At 37.3% G+C, this 27,462-nt stretch overlaps 1 protein-coding gene across 1 annotated transcript in view; it reads left to right on the forward strand.

Moving 5' to 3' along the window:
- LOC128638966 (sialic acid-binding Ig-like lectin 14) overlaps positions 1-27,462 on the forward strand; it is a 197,050-nt gene that overhangs the window by 133,163 nt on the left and 36,425 nt on the right. The window contains exon 4 of the mRNA XM_053691108.1: positions 21,964-22,209. Coding sequence (XP_053547083.1) covers positions 21,964-22,209 — 246 coding nt within the window. The remainder of the gene's footprint in view (positions 1-21,963; positions 22,210-27,462) is intronic.

A 27,462-nucleotide genomic window follows, 5' to 3' on the forward strand; every position in this document is an offset into this window, starting at 1 on the left:
ATGACAAGGTAACAGAGTGCATCACAGTCCATGAAGAGAGTTGCCAAGGGCCACCATAGCCCCATTGGAGACATATGACAAGGTCACACAGTGCATCACAGTCCATGAAGAGAGTTGCCAAGGGCCAGCATAGCCCCATTGGAGACATATGACAAGGTCACACAGTGCATCACAGTCCATGAAGAGAGTTGCCAAGGGCCACCATAGCCCCATTGGAGACATATGACAAGGTCACACAGTGCATCACAGTCCATGAAGAGAGTTGCCAAGGGCCAGCATAGCCCCATTGGAGACATATGACAAGGTAACACAGTGCATCACAGTCCATGAAGAGAGTTGCCAAGGGCCAGCATAGCCCCATTGGAGACATATGACAAGGTCACACAGTGCATCACAGTCCATGAAGAGAGTTGCCAAGGGCCAGCATAGCCCCATTGGAGACATATGACAAGGTAACACAGTGCATCACAGTCCATGAAGAGAGTTGCCAAGGGCCAGCATAGCCCCATTGGAGACATATGACAAGGTAACACAGTGCATCACAGTCCATGAAGAGAGTTGCCAAGGGCCACCATAGCCCCATTGGAGACATATGACAAGGTAACAGAGTGCATCACAGTCCATGAAGAGAGTTGCCAAGGGCCAGCATAGCCCCATTGGAGACATATGACAAGGTCACACAGTGCATCACAGTCCATGAAGAGAGTTGCCAAGGGCCACCATAGCCCCATTGGAGACATATGACAAGGTCACACAGTGCATCACAGTCCATGAAGAGAGTTGCCAAGGGCCAGCATAGCCCCATTGGAGACATATGACAAGGTAACAGAGTGCATCACAGTCCATGAAGAGAGTTGCCAAGGGCCACCATAGCCCCATTGGAGACATATGACAAGGTAACAGAGTGCATCACAGTCCATGAAGAGAGTTGCCAAGGGCCAGCATAGCCCCATTGGAGACATATGACAAGGTCACACAGTGCATCACAGTCCATGAAGAGAGTTGCCAAGGGCCACCATAGCCCCATTGGAGACATATGACAAGGTCACACAGTGCATCACAGTCCATGAAGAGAGTTGCCAAGGGCCAGCATAGCCCCATTGGAGACATATGACAAGGTAACACAGTGCATCACAGTCCATGAAGAGAGTTGCCAAGGGCCAGCATAGCCCCATTGGAGACATATGACAAGGTCACACAGTGCATCACAGTCCATGAAGAGAGTTGCCAAGGGCCACCATAGCCCCATTGGAGACATATGACAAGGTAACACAGTGCATCACAGTCCATGAAGAGAGTTGCCAAGGGCCAGCATAGCCCCATTGGAGACATATGACAAGGTAACAGAGTGCATCACAGTCCATGAAGAGAGTTGCCAAGGGCCAGCATAGCCCCATTGGAGACATATGACAAGGTCACACAGTGCATCACAGTCCATGAAGAGAGTTGCCAAGGGCCACCATAGCCCCATTGGAGACATATGACAAGGTCACACAGTGCATCACAGTCCATGAAGAGAGTTGCCAAGGGCCACCATAGCCCCATTGGAGACATATGACAAGGTCACACAGTGCATCACAGTCCATGAAGAGAGTTGCCAAGGGCCAGCATAGCCCCATTGGAGACATATGACAAGGTAAAAGAGTGCAACAGGCACAACAATAAACTTTTAAAAAGGCCAAAAGGCAACAATAAAACCAAAAAATCAACATCTGGACGGAGGATTCTTATCTGCCACCTTGGAGCATCTCCAGATCCTCCACTTACTGGTCATCCTCTTCATCGTCCTGTGCATGTCCAGCTCCAGATTCAGGCCTTGAACTTAATCGCATAATTGCACGCAGAGTCAAGTCCTGAACCCGGAGCTGGGCCTGCATGGTGTCGTTCATCCCTCTCAGGACAGCTGCGTTCCTCAACACGGCCTGCTCTACTCTTGCTATACCTTCTAGCATGAGCCATGCTGAGTCACAGCCTAAAATAAAGAATACATTAAATATTAAGGATAATTACACAACAGACGAAAAAATGAGAAAATATACATTGTCATCATAAAGACAAATCATTCTTTACATCAATTAGTTTTAATTGATTCTTTACACATGAATTAGGTTATTCAGACAGACAGAAATCATTAAAGGGACAGTTTACTCAAACATGTTGTCCCCTTTAATTGGTTTTAGATGATCCACTTATACAGCTTGAGTGTATCAAATCTTGTTAAAGTATTTACATTGTACTTACATTAGCAATTTAAATATTTCAATTATACTGTGGTAGGCACACCTATCCTTAAACATTTTGGCATTGAGGACAAGCTGTGTAAACATAGCAACCTGAAGAAATTACATTCCCACTGGGTCAGACAAGAGATAATGTATCAAAATTTGTACATTAATTGTTGGATCCAAGTAGTGGTGATTGGCATATGTAGTGATATCCAATTAAAGGGACACTGAACCTAAATATTTAATTGACTGATTCAGATAGAGCATGACATTACAAATCTTTAAAACTTACACATATTCTTTAAATGTTTGAATTCTATAGCTAGATTTTGAATGCAAGAATGTTGCTTTTGAGGGCAGCCAATATTTGTTTATCAACTTTGTTTGTCCCTGCTGGTTGATGGATACATTCATCCAACAATAAAGAAATGATGGCCAGAATTATTTTATTGTTTAAAATAATTATAGGCATTTCTTTGTTTCAATAAAGATATCAAGAGAATGAAGAATAATTCATAAGAGTAGTAAATTATAAATTTGATTAACATTGCATGCTCTATTTGAATCACAATAGAAAATATTTACCTTCACTGTACCTTTAAGTATCTTATAACGTGGATTTTGAATGATACTTACAGCTGTGCCTGGGAAGGACAATCCGACACCCAGGACAATGAAGGTTGAGACAGGGGGGAGGGATGGGATTGGCTTGGGGAGGGATGGGATTAGCTTGGGGAGGGGTGAGCTGCCGCTCCAGGGTAGGCCGTACAGCTGGGGAGTGGGGAGTTGGGGTCTGGGCAGCTGTACGGGCCATAATACGGGGAGAGCGGCGAAGGGGGGTGTAGGGGCGTTTTTTGGGAGGGACAGGATATGATAAATGGGAAGGGCCGGCAGGGGTCTGGGCATGGGCAGGAGTCTGGTCATGGGCAGGGGTCTGGGTCTGTGCAGGGGTCTGGGCAGGGGTCTGGGCATGGGGAGGGGTCTGTGACTGTGCAGGGGACTGGGCAGGGGCGGAAACCAGATGACCAGAAGTGGTGGATCCATCTGAAGATTTAATAAATATATATTAACATCTCATACATCATGAAATCAAATCAACGCATTTCAAATTGATTATGTTTTCAATATACTTCGAAGTGTGTTTGAATTTGTAAACAATTATGAAATGAGGATATGGTATGCATATAGGCACTCAGATGAATATCAATTACTGTCTGTACAATTATAACATTATTATTGTGTTTTGGCCTTGAATATGCATGTGACATAATGATGGTATGAATTTTAAATATTTTCAAAACAAAATATTTCATGCTGCCTGATATAGAAAGGGGGCAGTAGTGTATTTGAACAGAGAAATAATATTCCTTTTTAAAGTGCAAAAGCTGTAGACTTTGAATGTCTTCAATGAAATTATTTCAAATAAACCAACATGTTGGAAACATGATAGATATATTTCACATACCATTAGACTCCAAGGCAGCCTCTTCCTCCTCCGTCACATATGTTAAATCAATCTCTGTAAAACATAACATGTTGTGTACACGTTAACAACAGATATTATAACATATGTTACTGTTGTTCAAAGACACACATCAATGTTGCATTAAAGATATACACACCCAAAGTTATGATTTACATCTTTTTGATGGAGCATACAAATTACATTAGATTTGTTATTCTCAATGATTCTGATTTTCGATGTATTGTTTGGATTAATTTAAAAATCATAAAAGCATAGTACATAGAACATTTAAGTTTTCTCATGTGTGTATCACTTGATGACTGTTGTCAAAAAAGAACATGGAAACAAACATATGCTATACATCTTCTGAATAACAAATGTGTAGACTAATAAAGTTTAAATTATTAATCGTTCAATATTAAAAGAAAATTAATATATAATCAGAAGAGAAAATTATATGTTTGTTTCAAATGTTATGCTTCATCAGAATCATGCTCATAATATTGATTACCAATACACCTTCAATTACATATAAATGAGTCAATGGACTTACCAGGAGACCGCAAAGGCGGCTCTATGTCACTGCTGGATTCCTGTGGGCTCACCACACCAACTCTCTCTATGAATGATATAGATATATATTAGGAAACACATTTGGGATATCACTAAATCACATCTGTCTCGAATTTTAAGATTAATCAACTTGAAAATGTGAAGAATAGAGCAGTCATTAAACCAGAAAATGCTTGATTGAATCAAGGGGATTCTGTTAAAAATTCTGTATTGAACATATGTTTAATTTCAGACTATATTAGACATCAAACTCATCTCATACGATGCTATTGCATATCTAAATATACCCATTGATCAATGTTCGTAAAAGAATACACACAAACCACATTTTGAAGAGCTGTTGACAAATCTAAACAAACACATGTGGCACATCGAGCCATTTGTGCAATGTACAGTAATCTTGTTTAGGACACAACACATATTTATCACAATACAAAACCAAATTGATTAGTACAAATATGTAATCATGGTGCTGTTAGAGTATGCTGATATCTATAAAGTAACTCCAACAGTGAATATGTGAATTATATATCAATATTGTTTAATCCAAAGAATGTAAAGATGAATGAATCTATTGTTTATTAAAGGGACACTGACATGATTAATTTAAATAATTGATTTCTCTGTTCAAACTGTTCAAAATGATTTAACATTGACTCCTATTATAATTTGAATGTTGCTAAATTTTAATCTTAAAGGCAGATAAGCAATATTGGATTCAATAAATATTGTTTGTTGAAGGTATACACCAATCATCAATAAAAACCCAGGTTGGTCAACCAAAATTGAGATGCAGATAAACGTACATTCTTGATTTTAAAATACATTTAGCAATAGAAGATTTCACATATGATGATAGTATTATATTTAAATGTTTATTAATATTGCATACTCTATCTGAATGACAACATTAATAATTGTAGCTCAGTATCCCTTTAATATAAAATTATATTGATTTGACAATGTTGGTGTTAATGAATTCTCTACTCCATATGTTGATGTAATGAATGGGATTGAGCATGCAATTCAAATCTAATATGTTATTTAAGTATATCCGAAGAATTATTTAATTTTCATCTATTAAAGGGACATTACATATAAATATTGAACAATGTGGATTTAGTATGTAATGTTCTGTCCATGTTTCTAAGACAAATGTCAATTAAAATGAGACATACCATACTGTGACAAGCCCTGGCTTGAGGATCCAGCAGCAACATCCATATCTGTAATATATTAAATGAGGATTTCATATCATTAATACAAATCATGCCATGTTTAAAATCTTTCCATTATTAACAAATCAATTTAAAACTATTAATCCTTTGGTAGTCCCATGAGTTAATTGTTTCCTCAATTAAATTCATGATAAATATATCCTGGACTCTTATTTTCAATCAGTTGTGTTGTTTACTGTATCTTTAATTATTTTTTGGTGTTATTTCATAATCATCAATTGATGGCCATATGTTATAATTTATTTGTATTCTTCTTTTTTTATTATCTATAATATTGAAAATAAGAATACTGTATTCTTCACTAATATAATAATTCACATTTAATTTTGACCAACATGTATAAAGCAATGCCACTTACAGCAAACCCATGTTAAACGTGGATGCGCAATTCCATTTTCGCGATCATTGTGCAATGATTCCAAGCGGAATTACGCATCCGTCATTTGACCAACATGTATAAAGCAATGCCACTTACAGCAAAGCCATGTTAACGTGGATGCGCAATTCCATTTTCGCGATCATTGCGCAATGATTCCAAGCGGAATTACGCATCCGTCATTTGACCAACATGTATAAAGCAATGCCACTTACAGCAAAGCCATGTTAAACGTGTATGCGCAATTCCATTTTCGCTCTGTGACGCATATTCTGTAGAGCGCAAGACACATCATTCCTATTTCATGTGTCACTAATCTAAAATCAGATATCTAAACATCATATGTAGTGTATGTTGTGAGATCTGTATAGGTTTAGTATCTGACTATATACACATTTTGGGATAAAAATACCAAATATTAAGATATTATATGAAGTTGGATAATTACCTTGTTCAGATTCTCTATCTCCTCCCAGGCCACCGGACGGAGAAGCAGCTGCCCTGGCCCCCGCGTCAGGACTTTCAGATCCCGCAGCTGGGAGGGAAGAAGAGGAGGCCGAGGATGGCGAGGATCTAAATCTTTTGGGGACCCAGAGATTGAGGAGCTCGCATAAAGTCACCTCATAAGGGAGTAGGTACAGTTTCCGCGGGGCCTCTCTTTTGCCACCTCTTTTACGGGCTTGTACCCAGTCCCTTATGAGGTTGACTTTTTTGGATAACCGCAACCTCATATCTCCGAATCTCCTCATGATCTGATCCTGGGTCCTCTGGACGTCACACACCAATCTAACCGCATTGGTGATAGACTCCCAGAGGGCCTTCTTAACAGGCGCATCTGTCAACCTCCTCTTGTTCCCAAACAGCTGGGGATAAAAGTCCTTGACGGCGTGGACCAGTGCAGCGCTCTCCTCCTTGGTGAACCTGGGAACTGACATGCCTGCTGTGTTTTCCAAAAAATATATTATTATAATATATACTGCCTGCAGGCATTAGAGAACTGACAAAGATGGCAACGTGTAATGTACTTTTATATGGTGAAGTAAACATGAGATGCACCATGGGACAAGTTATCTGTACATCTGATTGGATAAAAGTTTGAAATATTGTTAGAATGTCTGTGAGACCATCCTGACTCAAGTTGTGTTTGTGTGATGAACTCGGATTGGCCGTTCCTTAATGTTTCATATCTTAGTAACTTCCTTACACATACCGCTTGGTGGTGCTGTTACTTCATTTTTCATGTAGACTTATTTGTAACTCATGGGCCTGTCATGCGGATATGTGTGACGCAGATTTAATATCCGTGATCCGTTAAATATTAATGATTAAATTCTCTTTAAAATCTAATACTGTCACATTATTAAATGTTGTAGACATTTTTCGGTTTAATAACGGTCTGTTTCTTTAATACAAATACACATTTAATATTGTATGTCTTTATTGTTCATAAAATAAATTTGTTGACTTATTGTGAATTATTGACATTGCTCTATTAAATGTCTTTATAATGCACATTGATTGTGTGCTATTGCGTGACATTAGACTAATGTTTAAAGATGCTAATCTGGTGTTTCAAGATGCGTTTCCCACGCAATATTTCTTAATGTTCAAATTCAGGTTAGAATGTCAGTAACTTGGATAATCTGTTTATAAATGTTAAACTACAGGTTTGTTTGTTATTAGCAAATAAACCTCGAGCTTGTATTTGTCTGAAGTGCTCATATATGTTATTGTGCAATGGCGTCTTTATTTTTAAATAGACATTACAAACAAACAATTGTATCAAATGATCTGTAGAGATAGAAGATTGTTTAGACTTTAAAATGTAAATCAATTTCTCTTAGTATTTATATATCCTCAACAGAAGAAATATCAATGCACATGGTTGAGCCAATCACATAAGGCATCTCTGTGCATCCACCAATCTTCATCTACTGAGCCTATCTCGATATGCTTTTCAAGCAAAGTATGTCAAGATAGGAAGCAAAGTAAATACACTATTTAAAGCTCTTAAAGGAACACTGTCCAAACAAATTTAGCGTTGGGGATTCAGATTGAGCATGAAATGTTAATCAACTTTATAATTTAATCCGATTCTCAAATGTTAACAGTTATCTTGTTATCTTTCTTTGCAAATCAATAATGATATTTTAGATTACGGACAATTTTTTCAAAAAAACCTGGGTTGTCCTTGACGATTGTTGGATCAATTAATCCAACCAAAAAAAGCAAGTTCTGTCCATAGTACTGAAGCAAATAAATTATATTTTTAATGCCTTTTTTTTAAAGTAATGATAGCAACATCACAAAGAGCATTCATAATACGAGACAATTTTTAAAGTTGCTTAAAATAGAATACTCATTCAGAATGTATAAATCAATAATTTTTTAACTGTCTCCCTTTAAGTATATTTTGATTTCATGTCCCGTTAAAGAAACATTTCACAATAATGCTTAAAATATCAGAAACATAGGCACCTTCCTTTTGCTAAATTAGTCTAACATATGAGTAAAGCAAATTTAGATTAATTTCTAGATTGTTTTACACACTGACTGAAATATATTTATTAAAGGAGGTATTTTGGAGCCTTCAGCTTAGAGGGACATTAAGCTATATGTTATGTATGCATTTTGTATAAGATTCTAATATTTGACCAATTTAATATGTTTTGTTATTCAATCATTAGATTGTAATTATATATATTCTTGGATTAAATACATATCTACATAGGCTATTTTGATGCTGATTGTTGTTTGCATATAGATGCCTTATGTAATTGACTAAGATATGTGCATTGATGTTTTTTTTTAAAAGTATATATAAAGACTGAATGTAATTCTATATTACTTTATAAATATGTTTAAATTCTTTTATGATTTTTTAAAAAATCTATACACAATATACTTTGTGAATGTCCCTTTAAGGACCAAAACATTTGGAATGTTGATTTAGCATTGTCCAAATAAACTAAAGGGGAATTAAAATTATATATAGATATTTGATGTCTAACCCAAGAGGTAAGATTTTTAAAAATACATAATATTATTAACTATAGTTAAATGACTCCACTAGAAAATTACATAGATTAACCTGGCATCCAATAACTAGCTTGTTAAAAATATCAAGTTAAATGACCTACCATTTATACAAGTAAAAATTAAAATAATTTTGAAAATAATGTTTTGAGATACCTAAGGAAGATACAAGATCTTATAAAATTAATTTTACATTCAACAACACTGTCACTTTAATGTAATTGAACCACTTCCCCTTCTTAAAAGTGAAAATAAATAATTTATGAGAAATTTTGACTACATATCCAAAATTAATTTAATATCTAAGATTTTCAAAAGAAAAGCATCGAAGGATCTCACTCCCCAATTAATGTTAAAAAAGATAGTTTAATGTAATATTCTCGGAATCAGTGGATTTTCTAAAATTAATGCATTATTTGATCTTATGCATGTGCTTGTCAAATAGCCAACTACCAGTCATGGGAGTCAAATTTTTTTTTTATTGACAGATTATATGGATATTTATTATAATCTGTTCAAAATAATGTATTTAATAATAAAATGTTTATTATAAACATGTAAAAAAAAAACAAAAAAACTAGTTTATTTAAAAAAAAAAAAAAAATATTCCTGGAAGTCATCAGATGCCAATCTGAAATGACAAATAAAAAAATGGAACAAAGTTAATACACACGTTGTCAAATATTCATAAAATACATTTACAATCATCTTGTGTCTATGCTCTAACTTTGTTCAACATTTTTGAAAGATATTTATTATATTGATTTAAAAAACAAATTAAAACATACACCATTATATTGTTGATTCAAAATTCAATTTAAATATCCAAATTACGAATTATGCATAATAATGTATATCACATTTCTACAATATATGTATGCTGAACATAAATGTAATATTTCATGTCCATTCAAATACCTCTATATCAACTATAATATGTATTCCTTTTTCTGATTGTGATCCCTAAATATCTAATGATGAAATAAGTATGACTAATGTATGTAAGCTAACAATAATCAACATTCTTCCTGTGATTCTTAACTAGCATGCACCAACCTGGATAATGCATGGTCTTTGAAAGTCAATTCAGGGGTAAACAGTTGATCTTCAATAGGTGTCTTATTCATCAGTTCATTAAATAGAGGACTGGGAAATACCATCTAAAAAAGTAAAATCAGCTAAGTGTCTGATTGTGATCCCTAAATATCTAATAAAGAACTAAATATGACTAATGTATGTAAGCTACTAATATTCAACAGTCTTCACTAGCATGCATTGGTACACCAACCTGGATAATGCATGGTCTTTGAAAGTCAATTCAGGGGTAAACAGTTGATCTTCAATAGGTGTCTTATTCATCAGTTCATTAAATAGAGGACTGGGAAATACCATCTAAAAAAGTAAAATCAGCTAAGTGTCTGATTGTGATCCCTAAATATCTAATAAAGAACTAAATATGACTAATGTATGTAAGCTACTAATATTCAACAGTCTTCACTAGCATGCATTGGTACACCAACCTGGATAATGCATGGTCTTTGAAAGTCAATTCAGGGGTAAACAGTTGATCTTCAATAGGTGTCTTATTCATCAGTTCATTAAATAGAGGACTGGGAAATACCATCTAAAAATTTGAAAATCATCTAAGTGTCTCCAATAGGATGTCTCCACAGCCTTATTCTATCAAATAGTTGCCACTTACCATGTGAACATGTCTTTGTATGGTTTTCAAGGTCAGCAGATTGGAAAGATAATGCCAGACATGATCCCATTGGTATACTTCAATTTCAATCTTGGCTTTTTCCCACTGTCAGTCTGGGCAATCTTCACTGTCAGGCTTCTAATTCTTCCCTTTCAGTCTTTAGATTAAGTCAGCTCCCTAATGGAAGAAGAAATTTAAATAAAATTACTACAAGTGTGTGAATCAGTTCTGTACCCCTCTCCCACCCCCCATTTCAGAATAAATTTCTGTCACTAGCTTACTAAGCGTGTGTAGCAACTTGTGTTATTTTCTATCAAGTGTGAAGATGAGTCATATTGAGCAGAACAAACCTCTAATGTGTGACATTGAACCATAGTCATTCTAGAGGATCCCTTTCTGAGTATTTACATTTTAAGTAATGTGTAAACTAAATACTATTTTTGAAAATGTATGCCATATGATGTATTTGTGTACAATTCATGCCAGCAACAGTCCATACATTTATACTTACCATCTGATGTCCTCTTTAAAAACCAGGTGGCAAAGACTCGCTACAGGACCCAATGCCCAGAGCATCACCTATATTAATAAATGAAACACATTTTTATCATTTGATGAACAATCATAACATGTTTTGCACAATTCTCTACTTGTCATTTCCCTAGAGTTCACATCTATTGAAAATACTACAGTCTAACTTCTATTCTTTACCGTCTAAAGTGGCGGTTGATGACGTCTGCTCTGACATCGAGGCCCTCGTCCTGGAATTCCCCCTCTAGAACAGGATCATCCTCCTCATCTCTGAGGAGGTCTCTGTCCACCGGGACGGCCTGCAGCATCCCAGCCCGCTGTGCAATATTATGCAGGACGCTACAGGCTACAACGATCTTAGCCACCTTCTTTGGGTTGTACTGGAGTGCTCTTCCAGAACGGTCCAGGCACCTGAATCTCATCTTCAGGAGCCCGAACATCCTTTCAACCACCGCCCTGGTTCTCTTATGAGCCCTATTGTAGCGCTCCTCAGACACATCAGTCGGGCTACGCAAGGGGGTAATGAGCCAAGGCCGGCTCATGTACCCAGAATCACCTATAAATTATGAACAGAACATAATTCAAACAGAATCCTTAAAATAGTATTTTGTTTTAAAAAATTATTTTTGTACACGATAATCCATTAAATTTTTTTTCCTAAAAATACAAAAATCTAGTTCTATATTATTCTGTATCTTCCCATTTCATCTAAGACATGCTACATATGCGTATTTCTACTAAACCAAACCTTGTGTAAAATGCTAACTACATGGTTACATTGCATTCTCTGAGCATTTAAGGTAAGACATGCTACATATCTGCATTGAACTAAAAGTAGACATTAGCGGAAAGAGACAATGACATGGTTAAATTGCAAGAGCTAATATCTTCCCATTTCAGCTAAGACATGCTACATATGCGTATTTCTCCTAAACCAAACCTTGTGTAAAATGCTAACTACATGGTTACATTGCATTCTCTATCGGAGCATTTAAGGTATGACATGCTACATATCTGCATTGAACTAAAAGTAGACATTAGCGGAAAGAGACAATGACATGGTTAAATTGCAAGAGCTAATATCTTCCCATTTCAGCTAAGACATGCTACATATGCGTATTTCTCCTAAACCAAACCTTGTGTAAAATGCTAACTATATGGTTACATTGCATTCTCTATCGGAGCATTTAAGGTATGACATGCTACATATCTGCATTTAACTAAAAGTAGACATTAGCGGAAAGAGACAATGACATGGTTAAATTGCAAGAGCTAATATCTTCCCATTTCAGCTAAGACATGCTACATATGCGTATTTCTCCTAAACCAAACCTTGTGTAAAATGCTAACTACATGGTTACATTGCATTCTCTATTGGAGCATTTAAGGTATGACATGCTACATATCTGCATTGAACTAAAAGTAGACATTAGCGGAAAGAGACAATGACATGGTTAAATTGCAAGAGCTAATATCTTCCCATTTCAGCTAAGACATGCTACATATGCGTATTTCTCCTAAACCAAACCTTGTGTAAAATGCTAACTACATGGTTACATTGCATTCTCTATCGGAGCATTTAAGGTATGACATGCTACATATCTGCATTGAACTAAAAGTAGACATTAGCGGAAAGAGACAATGACATGGTTAAATTGCAAGAGCTAATATCTTCCCATTTCAGCTAAGACATGCTACATATGCGTATTTCTCCTAAACCAAACCTTGTGTAAAATGCTAACTACATGGTTACATTGCATTCTCTATCGGAGCATTTAAGGTATGACATGCTACATATCTGCATTGAACTAAAAGTAGACATTAGCGGAAAGAGACAATAACATGGTTAAATTGCAAGAGCTAATATCTTCCCATTTCAGCTAAGACATGCTACATATGCGTATTTCTCCTAAACCAAACCTTGTGTAAAATGCTAACTACATGGTTACATTGCATTCTCTGAGCATTTAAGGTAAGACATGCTACATATCTGCATTGAACTAAAAGTAGACATTAGCGTAGGAAAATAACAAATGGTTAAATTGCATCCTATAGCTGAACATGACGCTAAAATTTTAAAACTACAGTGGCAATTGTTAAACTAATTAACCATGTTTTGCACAAATACTCACCAACGAGATAACCAGGGGGCATTTGTCTTTCCTCAAACTGTCTCCACAGGGACGACTGAAAGAGGATGCGGGCATCATGACAAGCACCTCCAAAATTCGCATACACATGCATAATCCTCATCTGTGCGTCACAAACATACTGCACGTTGAGGCTATGAAAATGTTTGCGATTTCTGAAGGGCAAGTCATCAATTGGAGCACGCAGCGCAATGTGGGTACAATCAATGGCTCCCAAAACATTGGGCAATTGAGCAATATCAAAGAATTCCCGCTTCAGGCGCCTCCAATCACCATCATTCTGTGGGAATCCTATGTAATGCTTACTGATACGTACCATGGCGTCCAGAAAGTTATCAAACACCACAGAGAATGTACCTTGAGCCAGGCCATGCATGTACAGTTCTCCGGATTGAAAACTCCCGGAGGCCAGGACGTATAGACAGCTTAGCATCTTACTCATGGGGGGAACAGCAGTCCTTATTTGTATACGTGGCTCCAAATGAGGTTTAAGAAGATCGTAAAGGCCAATGTGCTGTTCGCGATCGAGCCGATACTTATCATAAACCTCAAAGTCGCTCATGTTTTCCAAGGTGGGTCTCACCCTGTAGACACGAGGACCTCGAACCAGACGACCCCTTCGTCTCAGTCTGAGCCGCCGAGGCTGCCTGATTCGACCAACAGCTAGTTCGGCAATAGCAGCACCAGCAGCGTCTACCATGTCATCGTCATCCATCTTTCAAAACAGCGTAACAAGGTAAGCACTTGATCTGATGTGGATCAAGTGATGCTTTGACCATGTTGTTTGGGGGATTTATAGTACAATTAGTCCAATGGTAGTGAGTTTGTAATGATTGCTGATTGTATTCACTTGTTTGTATGTGAGCGGCGCGAATGCTTTCACAGTGGGCGTTTATTTGTTGTTTGCTGAAATGTTGTTTTCCCCCAATGAATCTCTATGTGAAAGTGTCAAATATCACACATACAGTGCATGTTTGTAATGTTTGATCATATGCGTAATCAATATTTGTTAAACGCGATGTTATAGTAACAAGCACACGTCCAGGCTAACATGAATGAAAGTGCATAGTTGTGTATAATGTGCATCGAATGTGATCGATCAATGTTGCTGCAATATTGTTTGTAAACGATAAAGTAACATCTGCCATCTGTAGTATTGTATATATAAGTGATTGCCGAGCTGTCAATATTGTACGCGTCCCTTTAAAATCGCAATAATAATTCCGAACTTCCCGTCTGCCATCTGTAGTATTGTATATATAAGTGATTGCTGAGCTGTCAATATTGTATGCGTCCCATAGAAATGGCACGAATACTGAAGCACTTCCGGCTGTCATCTGTAGTATTGTATATATAAGTGATTGCCGAGCTGTCAATATTGTATGCGTCCCATTCAAATGGCACTAATACTGAATAACCTCTGGCTGTCATCTGTAGTATTGTATATATAAGTGATTGCCGAGCTGTCAATATTGTATGCGTCCCATTAAAATCGAAATAATAATTCAGAAATTCCCGTCTGCCATCTGTAGTATTGTATATAAAGTGATTTGCGATCTGACAATATTTCTTAATTGTCCTATTGAAATTTCCCTAATAATGCTGTTCCAAAGTGTTGTTTACGTATATGTTGTATTGTAGTATTGAGTGTTAAAGTTCCTAAAGGGGCGGTACAGTGGTGAATCTGTGATGTGTATGGTTGAATCTTCTAATGACGTCATGATATTATTAACCTGCCTATGTAGTTCTGAAATCCTCATTGTGTGGTTGTATTGTGCTACATTGTTATTGTGTGCTGAATAAAATCTAAATGTGTGCTTTGTGGTTGCGCGATGGGTGATGCGTGTTATGTACATGTACGTATATATTGTGATTGTGTCCCACATATGCTGACTTCTATATAGCGGTGTGGCATTGTTGTTCCTTCCCATAAAGTGACATCTGTAATCTGGTGTAATGATGTTCTTGTTGTACGTAATTCCTAATGGTTTATTGTGATGGAATCATGATGTTAAAATTACAGTAAAATCCATATGTTGTGTTTTGTGATTCCTCGAGAGAATGTAATGTGTTTTTCCCCCATCATTTGAATGCACATGTATGAGTGAATGTTAAAAGTAATATATGTGCATCCATGAGTGATCATGTGTTAAGCCTATGTAGATATGCAGTTGCTGCAAGCATATGAGTTGAATAACTGAAATGCAATAATAAAGGTAAATGAGAGGTGTTTCCCATTGTGTACTGTTTGTGAATCCAGAAAATTTTAATGAATTTTTTTGTCCGTTTAAATGTAATTTTATTTAAATAATAATGTGTTACTAGTGATGTTGATTTGTAGTTGATGTAATCTAAAAGTGTGAAACAATTTAATGGTGTTGTGAATATTCAAACTGTAAAATCCATAAATCCACTATAGGGAAATAGTCATTTGTTGATCTATTTATCATCGCTAGGTCTAACGCATAAAATCATGTATTTTCTAGCGCTGGTATTTGGAGTTTTTCTGTCTACGCTATTTGCGTGCGTTATGGAAATGTGGGTTTCGCGTGCACGAGCACGTCTTCCCAATAGAAGTCAATGGAGGCTCTAAAAAATTTTTTATTTTTTTTTCTAAGACTGGTTTTCCTCGTAAAGTGAGTGACGTCATGAGCTTTTGTGAAAAAGTAACTAAATCGTGTTCTTTATGTAATAAATAACTTTTTTTGGTATGTCATGTGGTGTATATTGTTTGTATGCATCGATGAGTGTATGTTTGTGATAATGTTATTAGTTAGATGTAGGTATATGAGGGTCTTTTCCCGTGTGTCAATGTAAGTCAATGGGAGAATGGATTTGTGTATATTTTTTTCTAACACCCGAGATCTCGCAACTTTGATCCTTTGTATTTGGATGAAAAATTATTAAATCATAAAAATAAAAATAGTGTAGTGTTTGTATGAGTGTAAGTGTAGTTTGTGTAATATTTGTTTTGTGATTCGTGAATGTTTATTTTGTCGGTATATGTTTACTACTGGTTCTGAGGTGTCGGTAGAAATGTGAGCGTTAGGTGATTTTTGAGTGTCGGTAAATAAACTCTAAATACCGGAGTCCGTAAGAAACCCGCGTTAGGAGCCTCTAACGCTGGTTTTCACGGCTAACGCCGAACTCTAAATCTAGGCCTTAGGGTTTATTTTTGTTTTACAGGCATGTTTGTATTTATTTTTACTAGGTAGAATAGTTATTAAATAGTTATTAACTATTAAATAACTACCTAGCTAAAATAAATACAAAAATACCTGTAAAATAAAACCTAACCTAATTTACACTAACACCTAACACTACACTATAATTAAATAAATTAACTAAATTAAATACAATTACCTAAATTAAATTAAATTAGCTAAAGTACAAAAAAAACCCCCACTAAATTACAGAAAATAATAAACAAATTACAGATATTTAAACTAATTACACCTAATCTAATAGCCCTATTACAATAAAAAAGCCCCCCCAAAATAAAAAAAAATCCTGGCCTAAACTAAACTACCAATAGCCCTTAAAAGGGCTTTTTGCTGGGCATTGCCCCAAAGTAATCAGCTCGTTTACCTGTAAAAAAATATACAAACAACCCCCCCCAACAGTAAAACCCACGACCCACACAACCAACCCCTAAATAAAATACTATCTAAAAAAACCTAAGCTAACCATTGCCCTGAAAAGGGCATTTGGATGGGCATTGCCCTTAAAAGGGCAGTTAGCTCTTTTGCAGGCCCAATATCCCTAACCTAAAAATAAACCCCACCCTCAAAAAAACCTAACACTAACCCCTGAAGATCGACTTACCGGGAGTAGTTTTCATCCAAGCCGTTCCGAAGTCCTCAACGAATCCGGGAGAAGTCTTCATCCAAACCGGGCGAAGTGGTCCTCCAGAAGGGCAGAAGTCTTCATCCAGACGGCGTGGAGCGGGTCCATCTTCAAGACAATCCAACACAGAGCATCCTCTTCATCCGACGACTAAAGCTGAATGAAGGTACCTTTAAGTGACGTCATCCAAGATGGCGTCCCTTAGATTCTGATTGGCTGATAGAATTCTATCAGCCAATCGGAATTAAGGTAGAAAAAATCCTTTTGGCTGATCCAATCAGCCAATAGGATTGAGCTCGCGTTCTATTGGCTGTTCCAATCAGGGCAATGCGGAGCTTAGGTTTTTTTAGATAGTATTTTATTTGGGGAGTTGGTTGTGTGGGTGGTGGGTTTTGCTGTTGGGAGGGTTGTTTGTATTTTTTTTAAGGGCTATTGGTAGTTTAGTTTAGGCTAGGTTTTTTTTTATTTTGGGGGCTTTTTTATTTTAATAGGGCTATTAGATTAGGTGTAATTAGTTTAAATATCTGTAATTTGTTTATTATTTTCTGTAATTTAGTGTAATTTTTGTACTTAAGCTAATTTAATTTAGGTAATTGTTTTTAATTTATTTAATTATAGTGTAGTGTTAGATGTTATTGTAACTTAGGTTAGGTTTTATTTTACAGGTATTTTTTTGTATTTATTTTAGCTAGGTAGTTATTGAATAGTTAATAACTATTTAATAACTATTCTACCTAGTTAAAATAAATACAAACTTTCCTGTAAAATAAAAATAAACCCTAAGATAGCTACAATGTAACTATTAGTTATATTGTAGCTATCAGGGTTTATTTTACAGGTAAATATTTAGTTTTAAATAGGAATAGATTATTTAATGATAGGAATATTTATTTAGATTTTTTGTAATTTTATTTAAGTTAGGGGGTGTTAGGGTTAGGGTTCGACTTAGGTTTAGGGGTTAATAACTTTAATATAGTGGCGGCGACGTTGGGGGCAACAGATTAGGGGTTAATAAATGTAGGTAGGTTGCGGTGACATTGGGGGTGCAGATTAGGGGTTAATAAATATAATGCAGGTGTCGGCAATGTTGGGGGCAGCAGATTAGGGGTTCATAAGTATAATGTAGGTGGCGGCGGTGTCCGGAGCGGCAGATTAGGGATTAATAATATAATGCAGGTGTCAGCGATGTCGGGGGTGGCAGATTAGGGATTAATAAGTGTAAGATTAGGGGTGTTTAGACTCAGGGTTCATGTTAGGGTGTTAGGTGTAGACATACATTTTATTTCCCCATAGGAATCAATGGGGCTGCGTTACTGAGTTTTACGCTGCTTTTTTTGCAGGTGTTAAACTTTTTTTCAGCCGGCTCTCCCCGTTGATTCTTATGGGGAAATCGTGCACGAGCACGTACGACCAGCTCACCGCTGACTTAAGCAGAAGGGAAAACTGCTTGTTAGCACCGCATAGCCTCTAACGCAAAACTCGTAATCTAGGCCAGTGTTTGTTTAGGTAAAAAATGAAAGAGAAGTGCTCTACTAGGAAATAACAACAGCTCAGTAGCTTGATATATGGTAAGTTATCACCTGGAAGCAGCCTCTTTTAGCCCAATTGTGCTTTTCGCAGAGCAGCACTTTCCTGAAGTATATCAGTCCAGTGCCGTGCGGTGAGGTCAAAGACTGATGAGGCAATGACTATGATACTCAAGAGAAACACACAAATAGTGTGCGTGTGTATATATATATATATATATATATATATATTCATATATATATATATATATTAATTCTCTCTCTTTCTCTATATCTTTCTTTCTCTCTCTCTTTCTTTCTCTCTCCCTTTCTTTATCTCTCTCTCTTTTTTATCTATCTCTTTCTCTCACTCTTTCTTTCACTCTTTCTCTCTCTTTCTCTCTCTTTTTTATCTCTCTCTTTCTTTCACTCTTTTCTCTCTATCTTTTTCTCTCTCCTCTTTCTCCCACTCTCTTTCTTGCTACCACTCTTTCACTCACTCTCTCTATCTCACTCTCTTTCTTTCTCTCACTAATTTTTCTCTCCTCTTTCTCTCACTCTCTCTTTCTTCATCTCACTCTCTTCCTCTCACTCTCTTTCTCTCACTCTCTTCCTCTAACTCTCTGTCTTTCACTCTCTTCCTCTCACTCTCTTCCTCTTCCTCTCTTCCTCTCACTCTCTTCCTCTCACTCTCTTTCTCTCACTCTCTTCCTCTCACTCTCTTCCTCTCACTCTCTTCCTCTCACTCTCTTTCTCTCACTCTCTTTCTCTCACTCTCTTTCACTCTCTCTTTATCTCACTCTCTCTTTCACTCTCTTTCTTCCTCTCACTCTCTCTTTCTTCCTCTCACTCTCTCTTTCTCACTCACTCTCTCTCTCTCTCACTCTCTCTCTCAGTCTCTCTTTTTCTCACTCTCTCTTTCTCTCACTCTCTCACTCTATTTCTCTCACTCTCTTTTTCTCACTCTCTCACTCTCTCTATCTCTCACTCTCTCTTTCCCTCACTCTCTCTTTCTCTCACTCTCTCATTCTCTCACTCTCTCTTTCTCTCACTCTCTCTTTTTCTCTCACTCTCTCTTTCTCTTTCTCTCTTATTTGATGTGCTGCTAGCAGCAGAGAGTAACTGGTCACATTTACTGGTAGGGTAATTATCCATCCAACCCTGACTGAAGTCCTGAACTCTTTCCTTGACTGCTGCATTCCCCATGCTGCATTCCTCATTACCAAGTCAGTAATCTTTTATTGAATATTTTACAGCTCATAGGTCAGCACTGCTGTTCACAGCCTGGACTGGGAATTAGGAATGCAGCATTGGTAGAGTAGAGAAGGAAAGAGTTCAGTCCCCTCCCCCCACATCTCCTTTCGTTCAGAGAAACAGCTCTGCATCTATCACTGGCCCTAGCTCCCCCCTTTACAGCTCCTATAGAAAACAGTGACACTAACAGAGCTTTTGTGTCAGTGAAGGCTGCTGCAGGAGCTGTGGTATGCAATATCCCACTCTAAAGCATTTCTATCTCAGTGCTTCTGATCACAGCTTTTCCAGCACTTCTGATACACTCTGAAAAGGGCTGTGATCAGAAGCACTGAGATAGAAATGATTTAGTGTGAATTTGCATAGTTGCAGCTCAGCAGCCCCTCCCTTAATGAGCTTATACTTCACAATACTTTTTTTATAAAAAAAAAAATAGCACAGCTTATACTGCAATGCAAACTTTTATTTCTGAGACCTGTTGAGCTGCTGTTACAAATTTACAGTGTAACTCACTGTGCAGCTCAACAGGTCTCAGAAATAAAAGTTTGCAATGCAATATAAACTGTGCTATTAGTTTTGTCAGTTTGGAAAAAATGATCATTTGACAGACACCGGTCAGTAGTTACAGTTACATTATCCCATCTGTTCCATTTTGTGTCTACTCTTTGCAATGCTAGACTGAGTGTGAATTGTGTGAAGTGAACGCGATCAAGTTGTTCTAACCCTACTTGTGAACCTTGTTTGTCCAATCTGTGATAAATCTGTCACAAAGTATCTAAGCTCGGAAAAAACAAGCACCTTCTTCTACAAAAGACTATAATACACCTTAGTGAAGGAACAGGGTGACTATTTTATAATGACTCAGGGAAGGTATGAGCCAGACGTCTTCAACTTACATGCCTTCAGAGCGATCACGGTCAGCCACAAAATTATTCTAGGGCAACACACGTGGGAGGGAGTCGGCAGGCACTTGCAGCAGCAGCTCCCTCCTGCGTCTACTATGTTCGACGTCACTCAAACAAGCCCAACCGGCACGCCTCCCCAGCAACGCTGATGCTAGTTGGCTGTGGATTAGAGCTCCATCATAGAGGCGTTTTTTTAAACGCCTCTATTGGAGCGTGGTATGGGCCCAGTCAGACACCACTGGGTGGCTCTAGCTCATAGTGAGCTAAGAACACAGTATCAGCATCAATGTTGTGCAAACAAGGAGGGCAGCAGAACGTCTCACTGCCTCCTAATTGCGCAACATGGATGATGAATTTTTGGGATGGGTTACTTATTGTTGGTTGGGATGGGAACACATCTGGTGGCGCCGGCGTGGGTGGGTGGGGTGTTGTACCTAAAGGGGTGGGGTGTGTTAAAAAAATTAAAATTAAAAAAACACAATTTTTTATTTTTTTATTTACCATGAGTAAAATCCTTTTTTCTGATTGGACAGGGGAGGCACTGCCTCCCCTGCCTCCTATTACTGCACGTCAAATCAGTCTGATCCTGCCTAACAAGGTCAGTCCAAGCCCGAAATACCAGGATATCCTCCTCTGAACAAGGAACACGGCCCACCCCAGAAGATAGTTTCGGCCTTCTTTATTTTTTTAAGTACCTCGCAGAAAATATATATATATATATATATATATATATATATATATATATATATATTTGTAAATGCAATGAGGACCAAACAAAATAAAAATACCTCTAGCACTGGGCAGTGTGGTGGAAATTGATGCATTGGAGAATACTGGATATCAAGGAGTATGGAAGGTCTTTGCATAATGGTGAAGGTTTTTGGAGGATCTAGGTTAGTTCATTTTGTTAAGTGAATTTAGAGATTGGTAACTGGACATGATACATAATGAAAAACTATAAGGCACTAGAGTAAAATTTCAATAAAGATATGTTTTTACCTGTCCTTTTTACCTTGCTTTCTATATATCATTGAAAATATAACCATACATTTACTGTTGATATGAATTTAGTTGCTGACATATTTTTTGGTTTAATAACATTTAATAATCCATCTCTTACTGTTTCTTATTTACCTTGCTGAATATACTTATTTATCTAGGTAACGGTGATGTAAAAAATGTAAGAGTGCTAGAAGGTGGATCAGTGATTCTGCAATGTAATGTTATCAGTAACCCAACATCGAGCATTATATGGTTGAAAAATCATAAAGTACTTAATAGCACTGAATCTGGACATAGCCTAATGCTTCATCTTGACAACATTTCTAGTGTTTTTCCAGTATACACTTGTTCAGCAAGCAACATCCGTGGAAAAACCAGAACTGACATTTACATCACTGTGGAGTGTGAGTATTGAATAGTTATTGAATTCTTGAAGAAGTAGTGTTGTACAGTTCATCTGAAAATAGTGTGGAAAACTTACACTAGAAACTTAAGTAGTTCAGAATTCTAAATAAGAATTAATTCTGAATACTCTGTACATGGGGAAAAGGAAATTTAAACAGGATTTTAACTTTTATATTACATTTTATGTTACTGAATATTTAGGGTTAGATTACGAGTCGATCGCTAACTATTGTGCGCAAGAGAAAAGGGGTTTATCATGGGTGTTGCACACATTGGAAGTAGCACGCCTATTACAAGTTCACTCGAGCGCAATTGATTTTTAACGAGCGTCAGCAAGTCCATATACTCAGAAAATAACCAACATTTTCTGCAAACATTGGAACATATTAAGGGATTGTAACCCTGATAATATGGCTTTCCCTAATCCCCTATGATGTCTTTTAGAAGGGCCCCCAATTTAGGAGATATGGTGGTAAAAAAAACACCTAATGACCTCAATAGGGAGTTGGATCTCTTAGTGGTTTTACAGATTTAAAAAAATGTAACACAACATCCAGTCTGTGTAATGAAAAAATAAAATATATGTAGTGTATATAGGTGTATAAAAATGACATAATTGATGTTGACCACTAGGTGGTGGTATTGTATAAATTACAATATGAGGTGGGGGAAGCAGAATAATATTAAACAGGAGACTTATATAATTCTATGATATCTAGAATAATTTCTAAAAATGTATGAAATAAGACTACCTGCCGTAGATGTAAAGCTAGGCACAAATAACAACTAAGAAACGGCTAGATTTAGAGTTTTGTCGGGAAAAAGACCCGCGTATCTAACGCAGCTTTTTTTCCCAACGCACCCTTAAGACAACGCTGGTATTTAGAGTTGTCTGAAGGCTGCGTTAGGCTCCAAAAAGGGTGCGTTGAGCCTAATGTACCGCCACTTCAACCCTCAATACCAGCGTTGCTTACTGTAGCGGTAAGCTGGCAAAACGTGCTCATGCACGATTCCCCCATAGGAAACAATGGGGCAGTTTGGGATGAAAAAAAAACTAACACCTGCAAAAAAGCAGCGTTAAGCTCCCAACGCAGCCCCATTGTTTCCTATGGGGAAACACTTTCTAAGTCTGCACCTAACACCCTAACATGAACCCCGAGTCTAAACACTCCTAACCTTACACTTATTAACCCCTAATCTGCCGCCCCCGCTATCGCCGACACCTGCATTATATTATTACCCCTAATCTGCTGCTCCGTACACCGCCGCAACCTACATTATCCCTATGAACCCCTAATCTGCTGCCCCTAACATCTCCGACACCTACATAATATTTATTAACCCCTAATCTGCCCCCCCAACGTCGCTGCTACCTAACTACACTTATTAACCCCTAATCTGCCGCCCGGACCTCGCCACCACTATAATAAATGTATTAACCCCTAAACCGCCACACTCCCGTCTCACAAACACTAGAATAAATGTTATTAACCCCTAATCTGCCCTCCCTAACATCAACGCCACCTAACTTCAAGTATTAACCCCTAATCTGCCGACCGGACCTCGCCTCTACTATAATAAATGTATTAACCCCTAAAGCTAAGTCTAACCCTAACCCTAACACCACCTAAATTAAATATAATTTTAATCTAGCAAAATAAATTAAATCTTATTAACTAAAGTATTCCTATTTAAAACTAAATACTTACCTGTAAAATAAACCATAATATAGCTACAATATAACTAATAGTTATATTGTAGCTATTTTAGAATTTATATTTATTTTACAGACAACTTTGTATTTATTTTAACTAGGTACAATAGCTATTAAATAGTTATTTACTATTTAATAGCTACCTAGTTAAAATAATTACAAAATTACCTGTAAAATAAATCCTAACCTAAGTTACAATTAAACCTAACACTACACTATCAATAAATTAATTAAATAAATTACCTACAATTACATACAATTAAATAAACTAAAATAAATTACAAAAACAAACAAACACTAAATTACAAAAAATAAAAAAAGATTACAAGAATATTAGGCTAATTACACCTACTCTAAGCCCCCTAATAAAATAAAAAAGCCCCCCAAAATAATAAAGGTCCCTACCCTATTCTAAATTTAAAAGTAATCAGCTCTTTTACCAGCCCTTAAAAGGGCTTTTTGCGGGGCATGCCCCAAAGTAATCGGCTCTTTTGCCTGTAAAAAAAAATACAACCCCCCCAACATTAAAACTCACCACCCACATACCCCTACTCTAACCCAAACCCCTCTTAAATAAACCTAACTACCCCCCTGAAGATCTCCCTATCTTGAGTCGTCTTCACCCAGCCGGGCCGAAGTCTTCATCCGATGGGGCAGAAAAGGACATCCAGACCGACAGAAGTCTTCATCCTATCCGGGCAGAAGAGGACATCCGGACCAGCAGACATCTTCATCCAAGCGGCATCTTCTATCTTCATCCATCCGACGAGGAGCGGCTCCATCTTCAAGACCTCCGGCGCGGAACATCCTTCTTGACCGACGAATACCTGACGAATGAAGGTTCCTTTAAGTGACGTCATCCAAGATGGCGTCTCTTAAATTCCGATTGGCTGATAGGATTCTATCAGCCAATCGGAATTAAGGTAGGAAAAATCTGAATCTGATCAGATTCAAGTTCAATCCGATTGGCTGATCCAATCAGCCAATCAGATTGAGCTAGCATTCTATTGGCTGTTCCGATCAGCCAATAGAATGCAAGCTCAATCTGATTGGCTGATTCAATCAGCCAATCAGATTTTTCCTACCTTAATTCCGATTGGCTGATAGAATCCTATCAGCCAATCGGAATCCGAGGGACACCATCTTGGATGACGTCACTTAAAGGAACCTTCATTCATCGGGTAGTCGTCGGTCAAGAAGGATGTTCCGCGCCGGAGGTCTTGAAGATGGAGCCGCTCCTCGTCGGATGGATGAAGATAGAAGATGCCGCTTGGATGAAGATGTCTGCCAGTCCGGATGTCCTCTTCTGCCCGGATAGGATGAAGACTTCTGCAGGTCTGGATGTCCTCTTCTGCCCCATCGGATGAAGACTTCGGCCCGGCTGGGTGAAGACGACTCAAGGTAGGGAGATCTTCAGGGGGGTAGTGTTAGGTTTATTTAAGGGGGGTTTGGGTTAGAGTAGGGGTATGTGGGTGGTGGGTTTTAATGTTGGGGGGGTTGTATTTTTTTTTTACAGGCAAAAGAGCTGATTACTTTGGGGCATGCCCCGCAAAAAGCCCTTTTAAGGGCTGGTAAAAGAGCTGATTACTTTTTAATTTAGAATAGGGTAGGGACCTTTATTATTTTGGGGGGCTTTTTTATTTTATTAGGGGGTTTAGAGTAGGTGTTATTAGCCTAATATTCTTGTAATCTTTTTTTATTTTTTGTAATTTAGTGGGGTTTTTTTTTTGTAATTTAGTTTAGTTTATTTAATTGTATGTAATTGTAGGTAATTTATTTAATTAATTTATTGATAGTGTAGTGTTAGGTTTAATTGTAACTTAGGTTAGGATTTATTTTACAGGTAATTTTGTAATTATTTTAACTAGGTAGCTATTAAATAGTAAATAACTATTTAATAGCTATTGTACCTAGTTAAAATAAATACAAAGTTGCCTGTAAAATAAATATAAATCCTAAAATAGCTACAATATAACTATCAGTTATATTGTAGCTATATTAGGGTTTATTTTACAGGTAAGTATTTAGTTTTAAATAGGAATACTTTAGTTAATAAGATTTAATTTATTTTGTTAGATTAAAATTATATTTAATTTAGGGGGGTGTTAGGGTTAGGGTTAGACTTAGCTTTAGGGGTTAATACATTTATTATAGTAGAGGCGAGGTCCGGTCGGCAGATTAGGGGTTAATACTTGAAGTTAGGTGGCGTCGATGTTAGGGAGGGCAGATTAGGGGTTAATAACATTTATTCTAGTGTTTGTGAGACGGGAGTGCGGCGGTTTAGGGGTTAATACATTTATTATAGTGGCGGCGAGGTCCGGTCAGCAGATTAAGGGTTAATAAGTGTAGTTAGGTAACGGCAACATTGGGGGGGGGCAGATTAGGGGTTAATAAATATAATATAGGGGTCGACGGTATAAGGGGCAGCAGATTAGGGGTTCATAGGGATAATGTAGGTTGCGGCGATGTGCGGTCGGCAGATTAGGGGTTAAAAATATTTATTATAGTGGCAGCGATGTGGGGAGACCTCGGTTTAGGGGTACATAGGTAGTTTATGGGTGTTAGTGTACTTTAGAGCACAGTAGTTAAGAGCTTTATAAACTGGCGTTAGCCCATAAAGCTCTTAACTAATGACTTTTTTTTGGCGTTAGGAGTATTGTCGGTAGAGGGTCTACCGCTCAATTCAGCCAAGACTCCAAATACCAGCGTTAGGAAGATACCATTGAAAAGATAGGATACGCAATTGGCGTAAGGGGATCTGCAGTATGGAAAAGTCGCGGCTTGAAAGTGAGCGGTACACCTTTACCTACCTGACTCTAAATACCAGCGGGCGGCCAAAAGCAGCGTTAGGACCCCTTAACGCTGCTTTTGACTGCTAATGCAGAACTCTAAATCTAGGCGAAAGTAATTGTAAAGAGTTGTACAATTGGGTACAAGGAGCTTTACTCTACGTTAATAGATAATAATTCTGCTTGTAGTGAATTTTAATTAAATAGCATTTGCAACAGTTCAATTCTCATTCACACTAAATAACTTTATTCAAAATATCTTTAGAAGATTATAAAAGAAAACACACACACACAAATAGCTTGAGCTCGATTAGTTAAAAACACTTAAACCAGCCGTAATACTGAAACTCCCATTATGATAAGGCAGTTATAAATAGTATAAGCCAGCAGTGACTATATCAGAACTATAAAAGCCCTTTCAATCTGAGGGCTAGAGTTAAATTGTTTTAGTCATTATCATTTTAAGCTAACTGCAAGGCTTCAATATCTTTATATATACCAGGGGGATCAGTCTTTATGCACGGTAAGCAAAATTAAAACATTGGAGAGACGGAGCTACTCCATAAGACCCCTGACGTGTGTTTCACAAAAATGCTTCTTCAGAGGGGGTCATTGTATAGTTAGGTAGAGACATTAACAAGGGGTTAATGGGAGAGCTTTATAAAAAGCCTTGCACACATATTGAATGAGCATGATTAAGGGAGGACATACAAAAATGTCTTGCTTGTTTTTATGTTTGTGTACCTGTG

The sequence above is a fragment of the Bombina bombina genome, chromosome 8 (genome assembly GCF_027579735.1).
Source record: "Bombina bombina isolate aBomBom1 chromosome 8, aBomBom1.pri, whole genome shotgun sequence".
In the NCBI taxonomy this organism is placed as follows: Eukaryota; Metazoa; Chordata; class Amphibia; order Anura; family Bombinatoridae; genus Bombina; species Bombina bombina.